This window comes from Hyla sarda, chromosome 12, assembly GCF_029499605.1.
Source record: "Hyla sarda isolate aHylSar1 chromosome 12, aHylSar1.hap1, whole genome shotgun sequence".
Classification (NCBI taxonomy): domain Eukaryota; kingdom Metazoa; phylum Chordata; class Amphibia; order Anura; family Hylidae; genus Hyla; species Hyla sarda.
Genome location: NC_079200.1, coordinates 79,044,279 through 79,062,743, shown reverse-complemented (window position 1 = coordinate 79,062,743; position 18,465 = coordinate 79,044,279). Strand labels below are relative to the sequence as shown.

General features: G+C 45.6%; 1 protein-coding gene across 1 annotated transcript in view; it reads right to left on the bottom strand.

Moving 5' to 3' along the window:
• ATP9A (ATPase phospholipid transporting 9A (putative)) overlaps positions 1 to 8,276 on the bottom strand; it is a 127,734-nt gene extending 119,458 nt beyond the window's left edge. Inside the window, exon 1 of the mRNA XM_056548366.1 lies at positions 7,934 to 8,276. Coding sequence (XP_056404341.1) covers positions 7,934 to 8,001 — 68 coding nt within the window. The 5' untranslated portion in view covers positions 8,002 to 8,276. The remainder of the gene's footprint in view (positions 1 to 7,933) is intronic.
• Between the last annotated feature and the right edge of the window lie 10,189 nt (positions 8,277 to 18,465).

Here is an 18,465-nt window from a genome sequence, read left to right as displayed (position 1 = left end):
CAGCATGCCCAGACAGTCAGTGCATGCTGGGAGTTGTAGTTTTGCAACATCTGGAGGACCAAAGTTAGAGACCACTACACAGTGGTCTCCAACTGTGACCCTCCAGATGTTGCAAAACTACAACTCCCAGCATGCCCAGACAGCCTTTGGCTGTCTGGGCATGCTGGGAGTTCTAGTTTTGCAGCTTTTAGAAGGCCACAGTGAAGATCACTTATCGCGATCTTCACTGCAGCCTTCTCAGCCGCACTTTTCGGCCGCCGCTCCTCCTGCTCGCGCCCTTCTACAAAGGGTAATGGAGAAAATCCCCCAAACTTTGTAACGCAATTTCTCCCGAGTACGGAGATACCCATATGTGGCCCTAAACTGTTGCCTTAAAATACGACAGGGCTCTAAGTGAGAGAGCGCCATGCGCAGTATCAGAGTGCTCTGTCTGCGGCCCATGGAATTTGCAGTAGGGTGGACCCGGTTACAAGGATGGGCTTGTCTCACCAAAACCCTACAGCAGTGTCTCCCACAGGGTGCCTCCAGCTGTTGCAAGACTCCCAGCCTGCCAGGACAGTCTATGGCTGTCTGGCAACACTGGGAGTTGTGGTTCGCCACAGCTGGAGGCGCCGTTTAGGAAACACTGCCGTATGAGACGTTTTTCATTTTTATTGGGGGGGGGGGGGGGGGGCGACGTGTAAGGGGGTGTATGTGTAGTGTTTTACTTTTTATTATTTGTTAGTGTAGTGTAATGTTTTTAGGGTACATTCACACAGGCAGGGGTCACAGTAAGTTTCCTTGAAGGAAACCCACTGTAAACCCGCCCGTGTGAATGATATATATTTTTATTATTTTTTAGTTTTCTACCTTGATATTGCTCTGTATTTTCTGCTCAGTCAGATTCACAGACTGGGAAGGGGCGTTCCCCAGCAGGTGTGACATCATCTTTAGCTTTGCAGGGGAGAACCTCCCCCCTCACTCTGCTACACACAGCTGATTGCAGTTCAGTGTGAGATGGGCTGTAATTGGCTGATACCACCTACAACACCCCCCCCCCCCCCCCCCCCCACACACACACCCTCAGCTTTCTGAACTCTACATTGTGTCAGCTCTGCTCAGCAGCTTGCACATTGAGAAAAAATATTCAGCACAATATTCAGCTCAACACACTGAAGGCTTCATAACTCTACAGTCTAGCTCAGCTCAAAGGTAAAGGGAGCTGAAATATTCAGCTCTATCCACTCTATATGCTGTGCTGAGCTGAGGTCTCATCTGCATTTTCTGACTTATCTCTGCCAGGCTACTGCAGGAGACAATCTGCAGGCAGGACTGAAGACAGGATCAGAAGAGGACCCCTGGTGGACAAACTTTTAGGGGTTAATTTGACACATAAAGTTACAAAGTTTTATTAAGAAGTATATTAGAAAGGTAATTCAAATATGTGAATCTATAAAATTGTTTATAAACAAATGACAGGTACTATGCTCAGTTTTTACATCAGTAAGTTTCTTTGACCACATCTACCTGCCTAAATGCATTATGTTGTGCCATATGATTGGCTGATTAACTATTTGTGTTAACAAGTAATTGAACAGGTGTACCTAATAAAGTGACCAGTGAGTGTATATCAGTTTTCATATACACAGCAATTGACATTCTATAGAAAGACCTTTCCTAAAGTCACAGCTGAATATACAGAATAATAGTGCAAGTAATGCTGTATAAAATGCATTTTACCTGGAAAAATCTGTTGCGTCGTTTCTAAGCAATATGTACTTATCAAAAAATGCAAATGTCATTTTCTGAGCAATGGAGGTGGTCTCAAGCCTTTTGAGCAATGCATCTCTCCCCCTCCCGCTCTGGCCCAATATCCTCTTCCCCTTCATAAACATGTATCCCAGCCTATACAGATTGCTCAGAAACGGCTCAACAGATTTTTTTCCAGTAAAATGCATTTTAAACAGCGTCACTTGCAATATTACCTTGTATCTTCAGGTTAGTGCAGGCGATGCTGCTGTCAGTTTTCCTTTAAGCAGTCAGCTGAAGGTACGCCTTAAATAAACACAACGTAATAGTCAAATCCCACAAAACCTGTTATAGCATATGAGGAAGCTGTGTACACAAGAGATTATCTGTACGGCCATAGAGATTACGATGCCCATACACATGGGATAGCTGTCCGGACACTGCCAGACACTTGTGTGTGTCCACTAGCAGAACAAAGTGTTCAGCATCTTAGAATTCAACTAAAAGTATCTGATCTTCATTGCATAGAGAGGTCCACCATCAGCGGCCGTCAGAAGGCCCCCAGGCACATTAGAAAGTTCCTCAGGATGGACAAAAAGGTGCTCCATTTGTTTGCCACGTATCCCATGCTTTACCAGACTGATATTTTCTAGATTGCAGTGATATTCAGTAAGGCTGGGTTTACATCACGATTTTTACATCCGACTAGTTATTACAATTTGTTACAGAAAAATCGTCTACAATCGATTTTTTGGTTACACATGCGCAGTAGCTTCGGAATAGTCTTGTAAGATCTAGATCTGATTGTTGGATGTAAAAATTTGTGATGTGAAAGAAGCCTAAAATAGATTTGTAAATGACTTCTATTAAAAAAATGTTAATCCTTCCAGTACTGATCAGCTGCTGTATGATCCGCAAAGTTCTTTTCTTTTTGCATTTCCTTTCTGTCTGACCACAGTGCTCTCTGCTGACACCTCTGTGCATGTCAGGAACTGTCCAGAGCAGGATAGGTTTGCTATGGGGATTTGTTCCTGAAATGGACAGAGGTGTCAGCAGAGAGCACTGTGGTCAGAAAGAAAGGAAATTCAAAAAGAAAAGAACTTCCTGTGGAGCATATAGCAGCTCATAAGTACTGGAAGAATTAAGATTTTTAAATAGAAGTAATTTACAAATCTGTTTAATTTTCTAGCACCAGTTGATAAAAAAAAAAAAATTTTTTATATATATATATATATATATATATATATATATATATATATATATATATATATATATATATATATATATATAATGTTTTCCAGGGGAGTACCCCTTTAAGAACAGAGTAGGATGAGAAGATACCTCCTGTCTCTCTGATGTCGTTATTACATCACACTTCCCAGCATTCCTTCTTACAAAACCTGTACTTTACCAGGAGATATGGAAATAGAAAAAAATGAACACAACAAGGCGCTGTCTAGTGCAGTTATCCTCAGATGGAGCACGTGATTTTTAAGCAAGAAAAGAATATTGCTTACCTTCTGGTGTTAAACTTAGAGCTCAGCACCTTGTAGTGCTCTGTGACAAGTTTTCCGGGGCTGCCACCGACCCCAGTCCGTATAGGCAACGGACACTGACTGTAGAAGATCGCTGGAACCCCCTGAGGAAAGGTTAATAATGGATCTTTGGGGTGCACACTGTGGGCACTACAGACATAATGCGGACACCGTTTGAAAAATAAAAACTTTTTTATTGGACGTGTTTCTGGAGCTTGTGCACCCTTTGTCAAGTCTAGACTCGTGCCCCCTTTGTCAAGTCTAGACTTGACAAAGGGGGCACAAGCTTCCGAAACGAGTTATCCAGTAAACCAGTTTTGTCTGTAGTACTCACAGTGTGCGCCCCAAAGATCCGTTATTAATCTTCCTCAAAGGGTCCCAGTGATCTTCTATTGTACTTTACCAGGCTATAAATGAGTGCAAAGGCTCAGATCTATAATGTACACACCAAGTAAAAAAAAAAGAACATTTAGGCACTGGTACAAAACAATAGTTGGGAGGATGAGAGGAGAAAGGTTCTGTGTCATGAACGACTGGGGGACAGGGAGAGTGAGCCCTAAGCTGTCCCTAGTGACACTCTCGCTGCCTACTTGCCCAAACACCCTAAGCAGTGATTTGACAACTTGCAGCCGGTCCCATCCTGTGCAGTGAAATGGCATAAAACTAATAATAGACATAGTCGGTCACAGGCCAGAAAAAGAAACGGAAAACTAATAGACAACCAGATATACCAGACAGGATACAAATACTAACAGGGCAGAATATAAACAGACAAACTGATCTGGAACATAGGACACTGTTCACAAACAGATACAAGTAGAAAGGACAAAGATCAGATCAACCAAACAGGATATAAATATAGAACATTGTTCACACTGAACACAGATAACTAACAAACAGATTAGGTCTAGAAGACAAGACTGGGAAAAGGATGAGTCAGCATAGACTCCCAGAACAAACAGGAATAAAATCTCAATCCCCCAGAAAACACGGGAATATCTTGATACTAGAACTCAATCTCCCAGAGTCCACCATGGAGATATCTTGTACTGAATCTCAATTCCCCAGAATCCCATTAAAAAGGTAACAGGGATGTCTTGTTACAAAAACTCAGAAAATGGATACAAGAAAACTCAGCGACTTGCAGAACGGAAATACAATTCTAAAACCCGACTAATGAAACACAGGTTAAAAACTCAGATAATATCACAGAATAAATACAAGGTGCATGCTCAAGCAGACTTTGAAGTATATTGCACAAACAGACATCATAGTAATGCACTCAATAACCAGCACTTAATGCAGGAGAAGTCTGGCTAAAAAAGTGCAATACTATGATGTCTGTTAGTGCTGAGTTAGTGGGGGAGATTTATCAAAACCTGTCCAGAGGAAAAGTTACCCAGTTGCCCATAGCAACTAATAAGACCATTTTGCAGAGGCCTTGTTAAAAATGAAAGAAGCGATTTGATTGGTTGCTATGGGCAACTGGGCAACTTCTCCTCTGGACAGGTTTTGATAAATATTCCCCTTTGTCTGCTTGTGCAATATGCTACTATGATGTCTGTTTGTGCAATATATTCCAAGTCTGGTTGAGCATGCACCTTGTATTTATTCTGTGATATTATCTGAGTTTTTAGTCTGTGTTTCATTAGTCGGTTTTTAGGATTGTATTTCCGTTCTGCTAGTTGCTGTTCACACTGAGTTTTCTTGTATCCGTTTTCTGAGTTTTTGTAACAAGACATACCTGTTACCTTTTAATGGGACTCTGGGGAATTGAGATTTAGTACAAGATATCTCCGTGCTCCATGGTGGACTCTGGAAGATTGAGTTCTAGTATCAAGATATTCCCGTGTTTTCTGGAGGTTTTCTGGGGGATTGACTTTTCATTCCTGTTTGTTCCTGGAATCTATACTGACTCATCCGTTTCCCAGTCTTGTGTTCTAGACCTAATCTGTTTGTTAGTTATCTGTGTTCAGTGTGAACAGTGTTCTATATTTATATCCTGTTTGGTTGATCTGATCTTTGTCCTTTGCACTTATATCTGTTTGTAAACAGTGTCCTATGTTCCTGATCAGTCTGTTTATATTCTGCCCTGTTAGTATTTGTATCCTGTCTGGTATACCTGGTTTTCTAGTAGTTTTCCGTTTCTGGCCTGTGACCAACTATGTATATTATTTGTTTTTACGCCATTTCACTTTAGCACAGGTAAGGACCGGCTCCAAGTTGTTGAATCACCACTTAGGGTGTTTGGGCAAGTAGGCAGGGAGAGTGTCACTAGGGACAGCTTAGGGCTCACTCTCCCTGTCCCCCCGGTCGGTCATGACAGAATAACCAGCCTACCCACTTGCTCTGGTGCCACTTTCTGTTCTGAATTCCTGAATCCTGTTTCAAGTGGACTAGATGCAAGGACCTCTTTGGCCAGTCCTTGAAGCTGCAATATGCTGTACCTCTGTTTCTGAGCCAAGCATCTGTGTCCAGGTGGCAATCGTGTAGCCACCTAGGCGCCCAGGTATTTTTTGAAAAAAAAATGTTTTTTGTGCTTGTTTTGTGTGTGTGTGTTTTTTTTTTTGAGGGTCCGGTCAGGACACTCTGATTGACTTCCAGGAAGAACTGAGAGAGGGAAGGAGTGCAGACTCATGGGAGCCAACATCGCTGTCAATAGGCACTCACTAGCTAGTCAGACAGCTAGACAGCTAATACATATAAATGATCAGGAGTACAGGCACCTTTCTATTTTTGGCATGATAAACTCTTTAATTCAGAGTTCAGGAAAAACAACCTGCAATATCAGTGCCCATATAATGCCACCCACATCACTGCAACAGAATACTGCATATACAGTATACAGTACACTGCAACAGTATAGTAATATCCTAAGTACGTTCTTACAGTTCAAAGCTGTAATAAAAAGCCATTGGCTTTTTGTTCTGTCAGTCAGACTTGTAGGTAGCTGTATGTCAGGAGAGACTCTTTCTTTAGTGACAATGATGTCACTTGTCGTGTGCCCTGAACCAGAGCGCTGAAGAATGAGAAGATCCTGGAGGACTGCAGGAGCGAGGAAAAGGTAAGTATATATATTAGAAGCGAAGAAGCCTGGTACTAGTAGTATAGAGCTGGAGAGGTATGTATATGTTCCTATAAAATGTGGAATAGGCGTAGGAAGCAATGTGCCTGCTGCGGGTGGTGCTCACACTGTGCGGTACAGTCCATATGGAAATGACACAAGAAGAAAAATGAATAGGAGCAACTCACCCAAGACCCAAGAGGCGGAGCAAAATCTTTACTTTATTGCATATCGTGCAGACATAGATGCAAGCCACGGGGGGGGCAGATGTCACGGTGGGGGAGTAGCAGACAACGGCGGGCCACGGACCGTGACCCGCCGATGTCTGCTACTCCCCCACCGTGACATCTTCCCCCCTGTGGCTTGCATCTATGTCTGCACGATATGCAATAAAGTAAAGATTTTGCTCCGCCTCTTGGGTCTTGGGTGAGTTGCTCCTATTCATTTTTCTTCTTGTGTCATTTAAGTAAATATATTGTTTCCAGTCTTGGCAATGGGGACCTTCCTAATGAGAAGGTATCTCCGAGGGGGTGGCTAACTAATGTGGGAAGCTAACTACAGTACAGGAGCCACCTGCTTAACAGGTGCTTTTATCATTTCATCTACTGGGGACACCTATCTAATTGGGGGGGGGGGGGGGGGGGGTTCTACTTACTGGAATGACCTATGTACTCCTCCCCAACCCACCTAATCCACCCTGCACCCCACATCAAGAGGGGAGGCCATTATTACTGTTTGAAGCAATATAGCTGGGGAAAGGTAAGGATGCTGGAAAAGTGAGGAGCCTAATGTGTAATGTGTGTGAACTGCGCTTGCTTTTGGGGCTTCTATTGCACATGTGAACGTAAACTAAGGGTTTAGATTCCATAACATCACCATGCCAAAAGCTGTTTAATCATGGAATCATGGAATGTGTCTGGACTACTGTTCATAACGCACATTTTTACCTCATAGATTGTGAGCAGAGCCTACACTCCTCTTGCGCCCTCCCTATTTTCTCATAGATTGTAAGCTCTCACTCCTTTAGCATCCCCCCTTTTTCCTCACATATTACAATGTCTAGAGAGCCGGGCCCTTACCCCTCTTGTATAATTTGTTTATTATAATGTCTTATTTTGACAGTATCATCTGTAAAATTCGGCGGAATATGTTGGCGCAACACAGTTTGACCTATTGTTTTGCAGGTCAATCACTGCCTAGAAACATATAATTATACTAAATATATACACACTCCTATATATAGCTTAAACGTATGTGCACAAAAGGTAAATTTAGTGAGCGACAGCGCCCCCATACTCATAAACCAACAGCATATAGTATACAGATACACAAGGTGTTTCCTCTGACAGAGAAACAGGGTGAACACAATAACAAAAGCTCCCACAGCCCCAGGCAGCAAAGAACAAATGGCACATAACAATACAATGTCGTTTGCGTTCACCGGGGCCCTGCTGTCAGAGTGTGGCCCTTGGACACAGACACCACACCTGCAGACTGGCCAGGTCTGCGCTCTGCTGTGTAGACTGGACTCCTGGACACAATCCCTACAAAATGAATATGGAGGACCCTGGGATATTGGGCTATACAGGTTCCCGGGCCCGCTTACCCTCTCTTGTGTTTGCCGTCCATTCTCTTTTTCTGCCTGACAGGTTGCAGGGGAATATTATCCGTCATCTTGGCTGCTGTAAGGCTGTGGGTGTTGCTGGGAATGTAGTAGCTGCTGGAGGAAGGTGGAGTCAGCCTTCTGCCTCAGTTTCCTGCTTTCTCCTTTGGTCTTCCAGTCTGACAAGTAACAAGGGGGTTGGTCTGCTGGGGGATTGTCCAGCTCATTCTGTCTTCTCCATTCACTGACAATACAATGGCTGCACCTTCATTAACCCCTTGTGACGTCACCTCCTGATTCTTCTCACAGACATAGCCGTCGATGTAAAGATCCCCCATAATGTACTCGTAATGTCGAATATGAAAGGGATAATATTATTCTTCTCACAAATGATTTTCCCTGAGAATGTCACACATCGGGATTGAGCCTTGTTCTCCACCAATGTTGCTTTAACGCTTAGCAATGCTGAATGATTCTGCGGTGTCTGCAAAATTTTGCGATTTGTGGAAAATAAGCTTTTTACTACACCAGACACAGTGAGGCACAAGAGGTGTTTTTATCATTCCAGTCAGACACCCAGGTCATATTTACAGTGTACAATCTCCTTTATTTTTTTACTGTCTAAGGGTCTATTCTCACGTACAGTATTCTACGCAGATTTGAAGCGCAGGATTTGAAGCCGTGTTGAGTCATTTTGTTTACATTGAAATCTGCAGCAGAAAATCCTGTGCATCAAATCTGCCCAGAATACTGTACGTGTGAAGAGACCATATGTTTGTTTTATCACCTGAACCACATCAGGGAAGGCCCCTTTACAATTAAGGGCGCCGTCTGTCCACGTTTTTTTTATCCCCATTTTGGTTCCGTTTTTGCAGGCTGTAAATGGGTTCAAAACGGTTTTAAGAAAATCCCACTCATGTCAATGGGATTTTTTTTACAATCCATTTACATCCGTTTGTACCTGTCTGCACTCATTTCCGTTTTTTTGATGGCACAAAAAACGGCACATGCAGTATTTTTTAAGTAAATTTAACATTGAAGTCTATGGAAAACGGATGAGCCTTTAATGTCATCTGTTTGCATCCGTTTTTTTCAATCCATTTTTTGATCCGTTTTTACTTCTGAGCATGCTCAGAACAAAAAATTTTTTTTTCTGGTTTATTAACTGAACAATAACGGATCCAAATGGATAACATCCGTTTGCATCCGTAATTGTCCGTTTTTTTTAAAAGTCCGTTTTTATTTTTGACGGGAGAAGAACGGGATGGGTCCAGACGGCCGTGTGAATGCAGCCTAATCTTCTGTGTGTGGCCATCAGGTTCCTCATTCCCCTAAAACTAGGGCCCCTGTTCAATGGCGTAATACAGTCTCACAGGGATCTATCTACGGTCAGGCCAGGACTTGGGCGATTAATCCGAAAGCAAAAATGCAACTGTAAGGTTGCAGTAGGGATGGGATGGGGAAATTTTTTTTTTTTTTTATAATGAACTTTTAATACATTTTTAATAAAGTGTGTATGTGTCTTTCACTTTTTTTCTCTATTTTTTTTTTTTTACATTTTTTTAGGTAGTACTGATAGGGATGACCCTTATGTTTCTAATGACTGATCAATATATTAATATTAAAATGCCATTGCTGCTGGAAAAATATCTGCTCCCTTACCCTTTAACCCAGATACATCAGAATGCTAAATGCAGAACATTTCATCTTATCGCTTTGCGTGTAACTAAGACTAGAGCCTTGAGATGGAGACTATGGATACAAGACGTCGAAACATTGGACTTTGTGGAAAGATGCTGTAATCTTAAATGGGCACTGTCACCAACTTAATTTTTTGATATGTTGTAGTACTTATGTACTACAACATATCTCTAATATATTGTCATTATTTTTTTTTTATTATCAGGGTGAAATTTATGTTTAAAAACCGGCCACTAGGGGTCACCCTCCTAGTGGCCGGCTGCAGCCTGGCGTGACGTCATGCCTGAAAAAGGACTGATTTTGGCCTGGCAATCAGTCCTTTTTCATTTAGGCTGCTCTCGCTCCCTGCCTGTCAATCAGACAGGCGGGAGCGAGCGCATTGGCTTCCCGGCCACTCCTCCCGCCCATGTCGTCGCCGCCGCTGTCCCTGCACGCCCGCTGCAGGACTCTGCAGGTATCAGAACGGGGTATACGGGGCGGGGGGTTTGTGATGGAGGGAACGGGATATGCGGGGGGGGGGGTGATGGAGGGAACGGGGTGATGGAGGGAACGGGGTATGGGGGTTTGTTGGAGGGAACGGGCTAGCGCCGTAGTGCCGCATTGCACTAACTTATAGTTTAGCTACACAGGGTGCCTCCAGCTGTTTCACTACTACAACTCCCAGCATGCCCTGACAGCCAATAGATGTCAGGGCAAGCTGGGAGTTGTAGTAGTGAAACAGCTGGAGGCACCCTGTGTAGATAAACTAAGGGCGGAAGTGTTGTCCCCAGCAGGCATCAGTGGTGTGGTGCCTGCTGGGGAAGTCTGCCTGGTAGTGAGCACACTACCAGGCAGACAAAAAGTTATTTTTAATATAATAAAAAGAAAAATTTAAAGCAGGGAGGGGGTTAGGGATAGATTGGCAATAGGCAGGGACAGAAAAAAAAAATATAGGATAGTGGGAGCTACCCTTTAAGCTAAAAGGACTTGCAAGATAATGATTTATGCTTCGCCACGCTCAAAGGACCAATCAGCATACAGAACGATGCATAATTGTAAAAAACAAATTTACTTCCTGCAATAAACAGAACTCCCTGGGGTACCGAGGAGAGAACCCATACCAACCTGGCCTGGTGTGAATTTTCTTACGTCGGAAATTAGTACAGCGGTAGTCACTCACAGATTAAGGCCGCACATTAATCCATCCCTAACAGTACTACTACTCCCAGCATGGAACAGACTGTTCCATGATGATAGTAGTAGTACCTGTACTAATAGACAGATGGCCCCGGGTGTCCTTCCTGACACCCAATGCGATCGTCCTATCTATAACAGAGATGCGGAGCGGCTCTATACAGCGCTCGCATCTCTGCACTATACTCCGGCCAGTATGTGAATAGAACTCATAGAATAGAATTCATATTTTCCGCCAATATTTTCTGAGTGGGGATTGGCTGGATGGTTGCAGCCAATCACAGCTCTCAGAGGGTAATATTAATGAGTGATGTTCTAGTCACATCACTGGCCGGAGTACAGAGCAGAGATGTGAGCGCTGTATAAAGCCGCTCCGCATCTCTGCAATAGATATGACAATCACAGCAGGTGTCAGGAGTGGTATCCGCTGTGATCTGTCCTTAACTGCAGGTACTACTCCTCCCATCATGGAGCACACTCTGCTCCATGCTGGGAACTGTAGTAACTGCAGTTAAGGAAAGACCCCAGAGGATGTCACTTCTGACACCCGCTGCGATCCTCCTGTATAATGTATAGATGCGGCCGGTGGCTCTTCTATGGTCCCCTGCACTGCCGTATATATACACATATTCATATTTCCCACAGAGAGCTGTGATTGGCTGGAACCATCTGCCCAATCACATCTCTCTGCGGGAAATATGAATAGGTGTATATATACGGAAGTGCAGGGGACCATAGAAGAGCGGCCGGCCGCATCTATACATTATACAGGAGGATCGCAACAGACCCGGGGCGATCTGTCAATTAAAACAGGTACTACTACTCCCATCATGGAACAGCGTGTGTTTCATGCTGGGAGTAGTAGTACCACCTAAAAAAATAAAGAAAAAAAAGTGAAAAACACACACACACTACATTTTTATTATTGCCGGCTATATTTTTAGTGCCCTGCACGCCCATAAAAATTGATCCCTGTTTAAAAATTAATTTAAAATTTTTTTTATAAAAAAGATAAATTTCATTAAATACTATTTTTTCCATCACTACTGTATCTTTTTTATTATTTTTTTTAATGGTACCCTACGAAATTTTATTTAAAAAAAAGGTATCTCCATCACTTTTTTGGATCACTAAAGTCCAAAAAAGAAGAAAAAACGCCTGAAAAAACCCACATGGAGTTTTTCTTGGCGTTTTGTTTACTGCCATAGACTTCTATGGGAAAAAAATGCCACGATTTCAGGGGAAAAAACACCATAGGCTCAACATGCTGCGTCTTTGCAAAACCGCCAAGGAGCTGAAAAAACGCAAAAGGATTAAAAAACGCCAAACTGAAAAACGCCAAGTGGAAAAAGAATTTAGCAATTTCTCATTGATTTACAAATAACATCTGGCCTCAGCGTTTTTTGGCCGAAAAAACGCCATGTGTCAGAATTGGCATTTTTCTTGGCGTTTCCCCCCCCCCCCCCCCCCCCCCCAAAAAAAAAAACTTGTGGAATTCCCGCTTAAGGGTACGCTCACACGAGCGGATTTTTTAGCGGGTTTTCCACTGCGGATTTTAAAGTGGACGGGCTCTTCTCGGCTGTCCGCAGCAGATTTTCAGCGTCGGATTTTACGCTGCGGAAAATCCGCCACAGTCCCTACTGACTTCAATGGGGCTTGCGGCGGATTTTCCGCAGTGTACATTCCGCCGCGGAAAATCTGCTGCTGACAGCCGCCGAGAAGATCCTGCCCACTTTCAAATATGCAGCAGAAAACCAGCTGAAAAATTGCGCGTGTGAATGTACCCTTAGGGCCTATTCACACTACATAATTTCTGGACAGATTTGCCCTCTGGAATTACGATGTGGAAAATACAGTGCAGCTGCTTCTCATTGTTTAAATGGGATTCTGTTGCTCTACCCACACTGCGGAATTTCCACGGCGGATGTCTGGTATGGAAATTCCAAATCCCAGACTCTGCCGAAAGAATGAACATGTTAATACTTTTGGTGGAATATGCTCAGAAATTAATTGCTATCTAATAGACAACGCATTTCTCAGCAGTCCTAGTACTAGCGCCTGCTACATTTCATGCTTCCTCTGACAATTGGACATCCTCAATTTTGAGCCATCTTTCTAAGACAGGGGTCTCAAACTCAAATTATCTGGGGGCCACTGGAGGTAGCAGCTGGGTGAAGCTGTGCCGCATGCATCCCTTACATATAATGCCCCCATCATGCGCCCCTCATCATCCACCAGCAACACCCCCCACCAGCAGTAGCAGTCCCATCCTCCACCAGCAACCCCCCCCCCCATTCCCCCTACCCCGTGTGGTAATAGCATGAGCTGACAGATGACGGGGGTGCTACTTCTGGGGGTTCCCCACATTAGGTAGGCAGCAGGTTCCCCACATTAGGAAGTAGCAGGTTCCCCACATTAGGTAGTAGCAGTTTCCCACATTAGGTAGTAGCAGGTTCCCCACATTAGGTAGAAGCAGGTTCCCCACATTAGGTGGTAGCAGGTTCCGCACATTAGGTAGTAGCAGGTTCCCCACATTAGGTAGAAGCAGGTTCCCCACATTAGGTAGTAGCAGGTTCCCCACATTAGATAGTAGCAGGTTCCCCACATTAGGTAGAAGCAGGTTCCCCACATTAGGTAGAAGCAGGTTCCCCACATTAGGTAGAAGCAGGTTCCCCACATTAGGTAATAGCAGGTTCCCCACATAAGGTAATAGCAGGTTCCCCACATTAGGTAGAAGCAGGTTCCCCACATTAGGTAGTAGCAGGTTCCCCACATTAGGTAGTATTGTCGTCCCCCCCCCCCTTCCCCCCGACTCCCACACACACACAGACACCCACACATGCACACACACATAGACACACTTACCTCTTCTGCGCTGCGCTTCTCCTCTCCGGCGGCGGCCTGACGAGTGACATATGTCCCGGGCGTTGGGCAATACAAATTACACATACTTGGTAGAGCCACAAACCCTGTTCTGTGGGCCACAAATGGCCCGCGGGCCTGGAGTTTGAAACCCCTGTTCTAAGATGTTCACACTTACAGCTGATTTGTTGCAGAATAGGAGCCATGCATGACCTTCTGGAAATCAGACGATCATCTCAGCAACCCATCATACAGCAGCATCTCTCAATGCTGAATGTCAGATCTCAAAGCAGAGGGGGGCAAATAGGGTTGTTTCTGCAGCAAGTGGGGATTTTTGCAGGTCCCATCAGTTGTAGGGCTCAACTACGCTGTGGAATTCAGCTTGTATTGTTTTCAATGGGATTCTGCTGCCCTGTTTAGACTGCAATATCTCCGCAGTGGTATTCCGCTGGCAAAAAGTACGTTTGCTCAAAGAATGAACATGTTCATTCTTTGGGTAGAATTCTGTCTGCATGGTCCTACAGCCAAAGAACCAGGCAGTACCTGCTGTGAACGAACATTCAGCCACTGGAATTCTGCTGGCTAAATGTCAATAGTGAAGAAGAGCGCTAAGCAGGGCTCAAGCCCTGCAGGAACACGTGGGAACTGAGTTCCTGCCCTTTTTCCATAGCAGGAACACCGTTCCCATTAGCAGTGCCAGCCCTTAAGAAGCGTGACCTGTCCAAGTTGCTGTAGTGGCTGTGCAGGAACCACATTCACCCAGTGGGCCGTAAAGGACATGAATTGTCCCTGACTGTAGTTACAGCACCACACGTTGGCTCAAGGACTGGCCCACCTTTTGTTCCACAAAATTGTGCAGGGCTGGTACTGCCTTCTTTGCAAAGAAATTATGGCTTGGGACTCTCCACCTCGGCTTGTCACAAGCCATCAGTTCTCTAAAAGATGCAGAGTCCACCACTTGAAAAGGGAGGGACTGCAGCACCAGCAGCTTGGACAGGAGCACATTCAGCTTCTGCGCCGTTGGATGAGTGGGCGCATACTGCTGTCTCTTGGACATGGCTTCGCCAGTGGATTGCTGGCAGAATGACTGACTCGAAGTAGGAGTAGTGTTGAGTGTGAATATTCGAAATGCTAATTTTTACCACGAATATCGGCACTTCGCGATTTCGCGAATATTTAGAATATAGTAATATATATTCAGAATATTGGCTGTCAGGGCATGCTGGGAGTTGTAGTATTGAAACAGCTGGAGGCACCCTGTGTAGATAAACTATTAGTTACATGCGGCGCTAGCACCCCCCCTCCATCCCCCCCCCCCCCGTCTCCCCCAATTGCACTTACTGCAGAGTCCGGCAGCGGGCGTGCAGGGACAGCGGCGGCGTTGGCGAGGCGGCGGTGAGGGAGGGGACCTGCCGTGAAGATTTACGTCCTCAGCTCGGGGAGATGAGGGAGGGGACCTGCCTTGGCGATCTATGTCCTCAGGGAGGGGGCGTGCCGTAGAGATCTGCATCCAGCCGAGCTCAGGGAGGGGGGATGAGGAAGGGGGCGTGAACCTCCTGCCTCCCCTTGCTCTGGCCTCCCCCAGCTCTAGCTTCGGAAATCTTCGGAGAGCTGGGGGAGGAACGGACGCATGGATCTACGGGGGCGCAAAAAACCACCTCACAGCAGAGATGAGCGGGAGGAGTGGCCTCCCAGCCAGTGGCCGGGGAGCCAATGTGCTCGCTCCCTGCATGTCTGATTGACAGGCAGGGAGCGAGCGCAGGCTGAATGAAAAAGGACCTATGCCCGGTCCTTTTTCAGGCGTGACGTCACGCCAGGCTGCAGCCGGCCACTAGGAGGGAGACCCCTAGTGGCCGGTTTTCAAATGTAAATTAAACTATTTTAATTAAAAAAAATAAAATAAAAGTATATTAGAGATATGTTGTAGTACATAAGTACTACAACATATCAAAAAATAAAGTTGTGACAGTGCCCATTTAATGCAAATTTATGTGAATATTTATGTGAATATCGGCATTTTCAGACTGGACACTGATCCCTCCCTTCTTTTAGGTGAAATTTATAATTGTGCATGCAAATTTCCTTATGAATTTTCACATGGAAAAAAAAAAGAGAACAAACATAGTGAATATGCAAATTTCGTGAACATAGGACGAATATTTATCCATATATTCGTGAATATTGAATATTGCCCATTGCCGCTCATCACTAAGTAGGAGGAGCAGGAGCATCTGGAGCGACAGAAGATGGGTATGACACACAGCTCCCTTCGGCTGAGGTGGTGGAGCTTTGGCTGGCTGAAACAGGGAGCGGTGTGCCACTGGGAGATGCAGCAAGCTGGATCACCACATTGGAGCCACGGTTCTCCCAAGCCGCTTTATGTGACGCTGCATTTGTTGACGAAGGGCCGTGGTGCTAACATTGGGACCCTGGCCACGCTTCACCTTTTGCTGACACATCTTGCATGTGGCCAGGTTAACATCCTCCGGATGCTTGATGAAAAACTGCCTCACCACCGAGTAGCTGATTTTCCCACCAACAGTTACTGCCGCCGACTCCAGGAACCCCTGTTCCACTACCTCCCAGGAAGGTAGGCTGTCGTGAACAAGGTGGTCTACCCCAGGCACGTTTGGCACCAGATTTCCACTTCTGCCACCATGCTATCTGCCAACCATGCTACCGCCTTGCTGGCTCAGCTGCTGCCTCAAGGGCAACCCTTTTCTCCTGATGATGATGAAGTCCCTTCTGCACCCGGCTCCCAAGTGCAATCTGCTTTTTCATCGAGTTGTGTCTGCATGTCACTGATGTCCTCCTCAGGTTCCTCAACAGTGTCTGCTTCAGGAGCCTGAACCCTCGCAACAGCACCTCCCATGCTACTCTCCTCATCACTACTTGCCCGCCTAGCAGAGGAAGCAGCAGATGTCTCCTCCCCTTCTTGGCTGGGCAGTAGCTGCTGATTGTCCTCTAGTAGATCGTCCTCACTAAATAGTGGAGCTGAACCCACAGCATTAAAGGAGTAGTCCAGTGGTGATTCAGTGGTGAGCAACTTATCCCCTATCCTAAGGATAGGGGATAAGTTGCAGATCGCGGGGGGTCCGACCGCTGGGGCCCCCTGCGATCTCCTGTACGGAGCCCCGACAGCCCACGGGAAGGGGGCGTGTCGACCTCCGCACGAGGCGGCGGCCGACACGCCCCCTCAATACAACTCTATGGCAGAGCCGAAGCGCTGCGTTCGGCAATCTCCGGCTCTGCCATTGAGATGTATTGAGGGGGCGTGTCGGCCGCCGCCTCGTGCGGGGGTCGACACCCGCTATCTCGGCGGAGAGCCGGGGCCCCGTACAGAGAGATCGCAGGGGGCCCCAGCGGTCGGACCCCCCGTGATCTCAAACTTATCCCCTATCCTCAGGATAGGGGATAAGTTTTTCACCACTGGACTACCCCTTTAAATACTTCTGTGGGGGAGGGAACAGCATAGGACAGAGGCAATGGGATGACAGGGACTTCTCCCGGGCCATGCCAACTGAGGGTTGTGTCTGAGGAACCCACTGACTGTTGACTGGGGATGTCAGATGTCACTTATGATGAAGTGGATGACCGTGTTAACCAATCAATGATGGCAGATGGGTTGCTGGTCGAGGCAAGACCATTAGCTGATACCGGGAGCTCAGGCCTCTCGCTGAGACTCCTGCTGCCACTCGCCTCTAGTCTGCTGCGACCTCTGCCTGATGAATTTTGGTCTCTTCTCTGTCCACGTCCTGGAACTTCTCTGCCTGACATAATTAGTGCATATATGAGGGGAGGACAATGTGCTCCTGTACACTTAAAACAGTATTTGTCTACCACATTAACAGGTGTGTACTTTTGCTTGGCCTTTCACAATATCTAGGCCCTTAAGACTTTAACAGGAATAAATGGTACATCACTTAGATGTATGTATGTGGTATGCCCTTACGATGGGAGGACAGTGCGCTCCATTACGCTTAATTCAGTATTTGTCTACAACACCAGCAGGTGTGTACTTTTGCCTGGCCTTCCACAGTATCTAGGCCCTTAAGGCTTTAACAGGAACAGAATGGTGCATCACTTAGATGTGCGTATGTGGTATGCACTTATGAGGGGAGGACAATGTGCTCCAGTATGCTTAAAAAAGTATTTGCCTACAATACCAGCAGGTGTGTACTTTTTCCTGGCCTTTCACAGTATCTAGGCCCTTAAGACTTTAACAGGAACAAAATGGTAAACCACTTTGATATATGCACATGTTACACTTAATAGAGGACAATATGCTTTTAGTGCTCTGCTTACCCTAACTGGCTGGCTACTATTATATTTTCAGTTGTTGTATACACCAGTTCTGCAGCACACAGTCGCTTTGTACTACACACAAAATTGCACTTTCTCTCTCAATCTCACTCCCTTTCCTATCAGTGCTTCTAGGCTGTATTTGGGCTTGAGGTGAATTGCTGCTGTAAAAATGCTTTTCTGTGCAACACACTACTCTCTGTGCCTCTCTGCAATAGAAGGCTGATGTGACTGGGAGGTAAATCGCTGCTGTAAAAATGCTTTTCTGTGCAACACACTGCTCTCTGTCCCTCTCTTTCATAGAATGCTGATGTGAATGGCTGCAAGATGGCTGCCGATTATTTAGGGCTGTGACACCACAGGGGTGGTTGGCTGCTGATAGGCTGCATGTGATTCAAGGCCATCTCGTCTACCCTTGTTCCCGCCTTCCCAGGATTCTTTGTCCCATGTCCTCACATGTGGATCTGCCATTTTAGATGCCCTGGAGCCTGGACCGC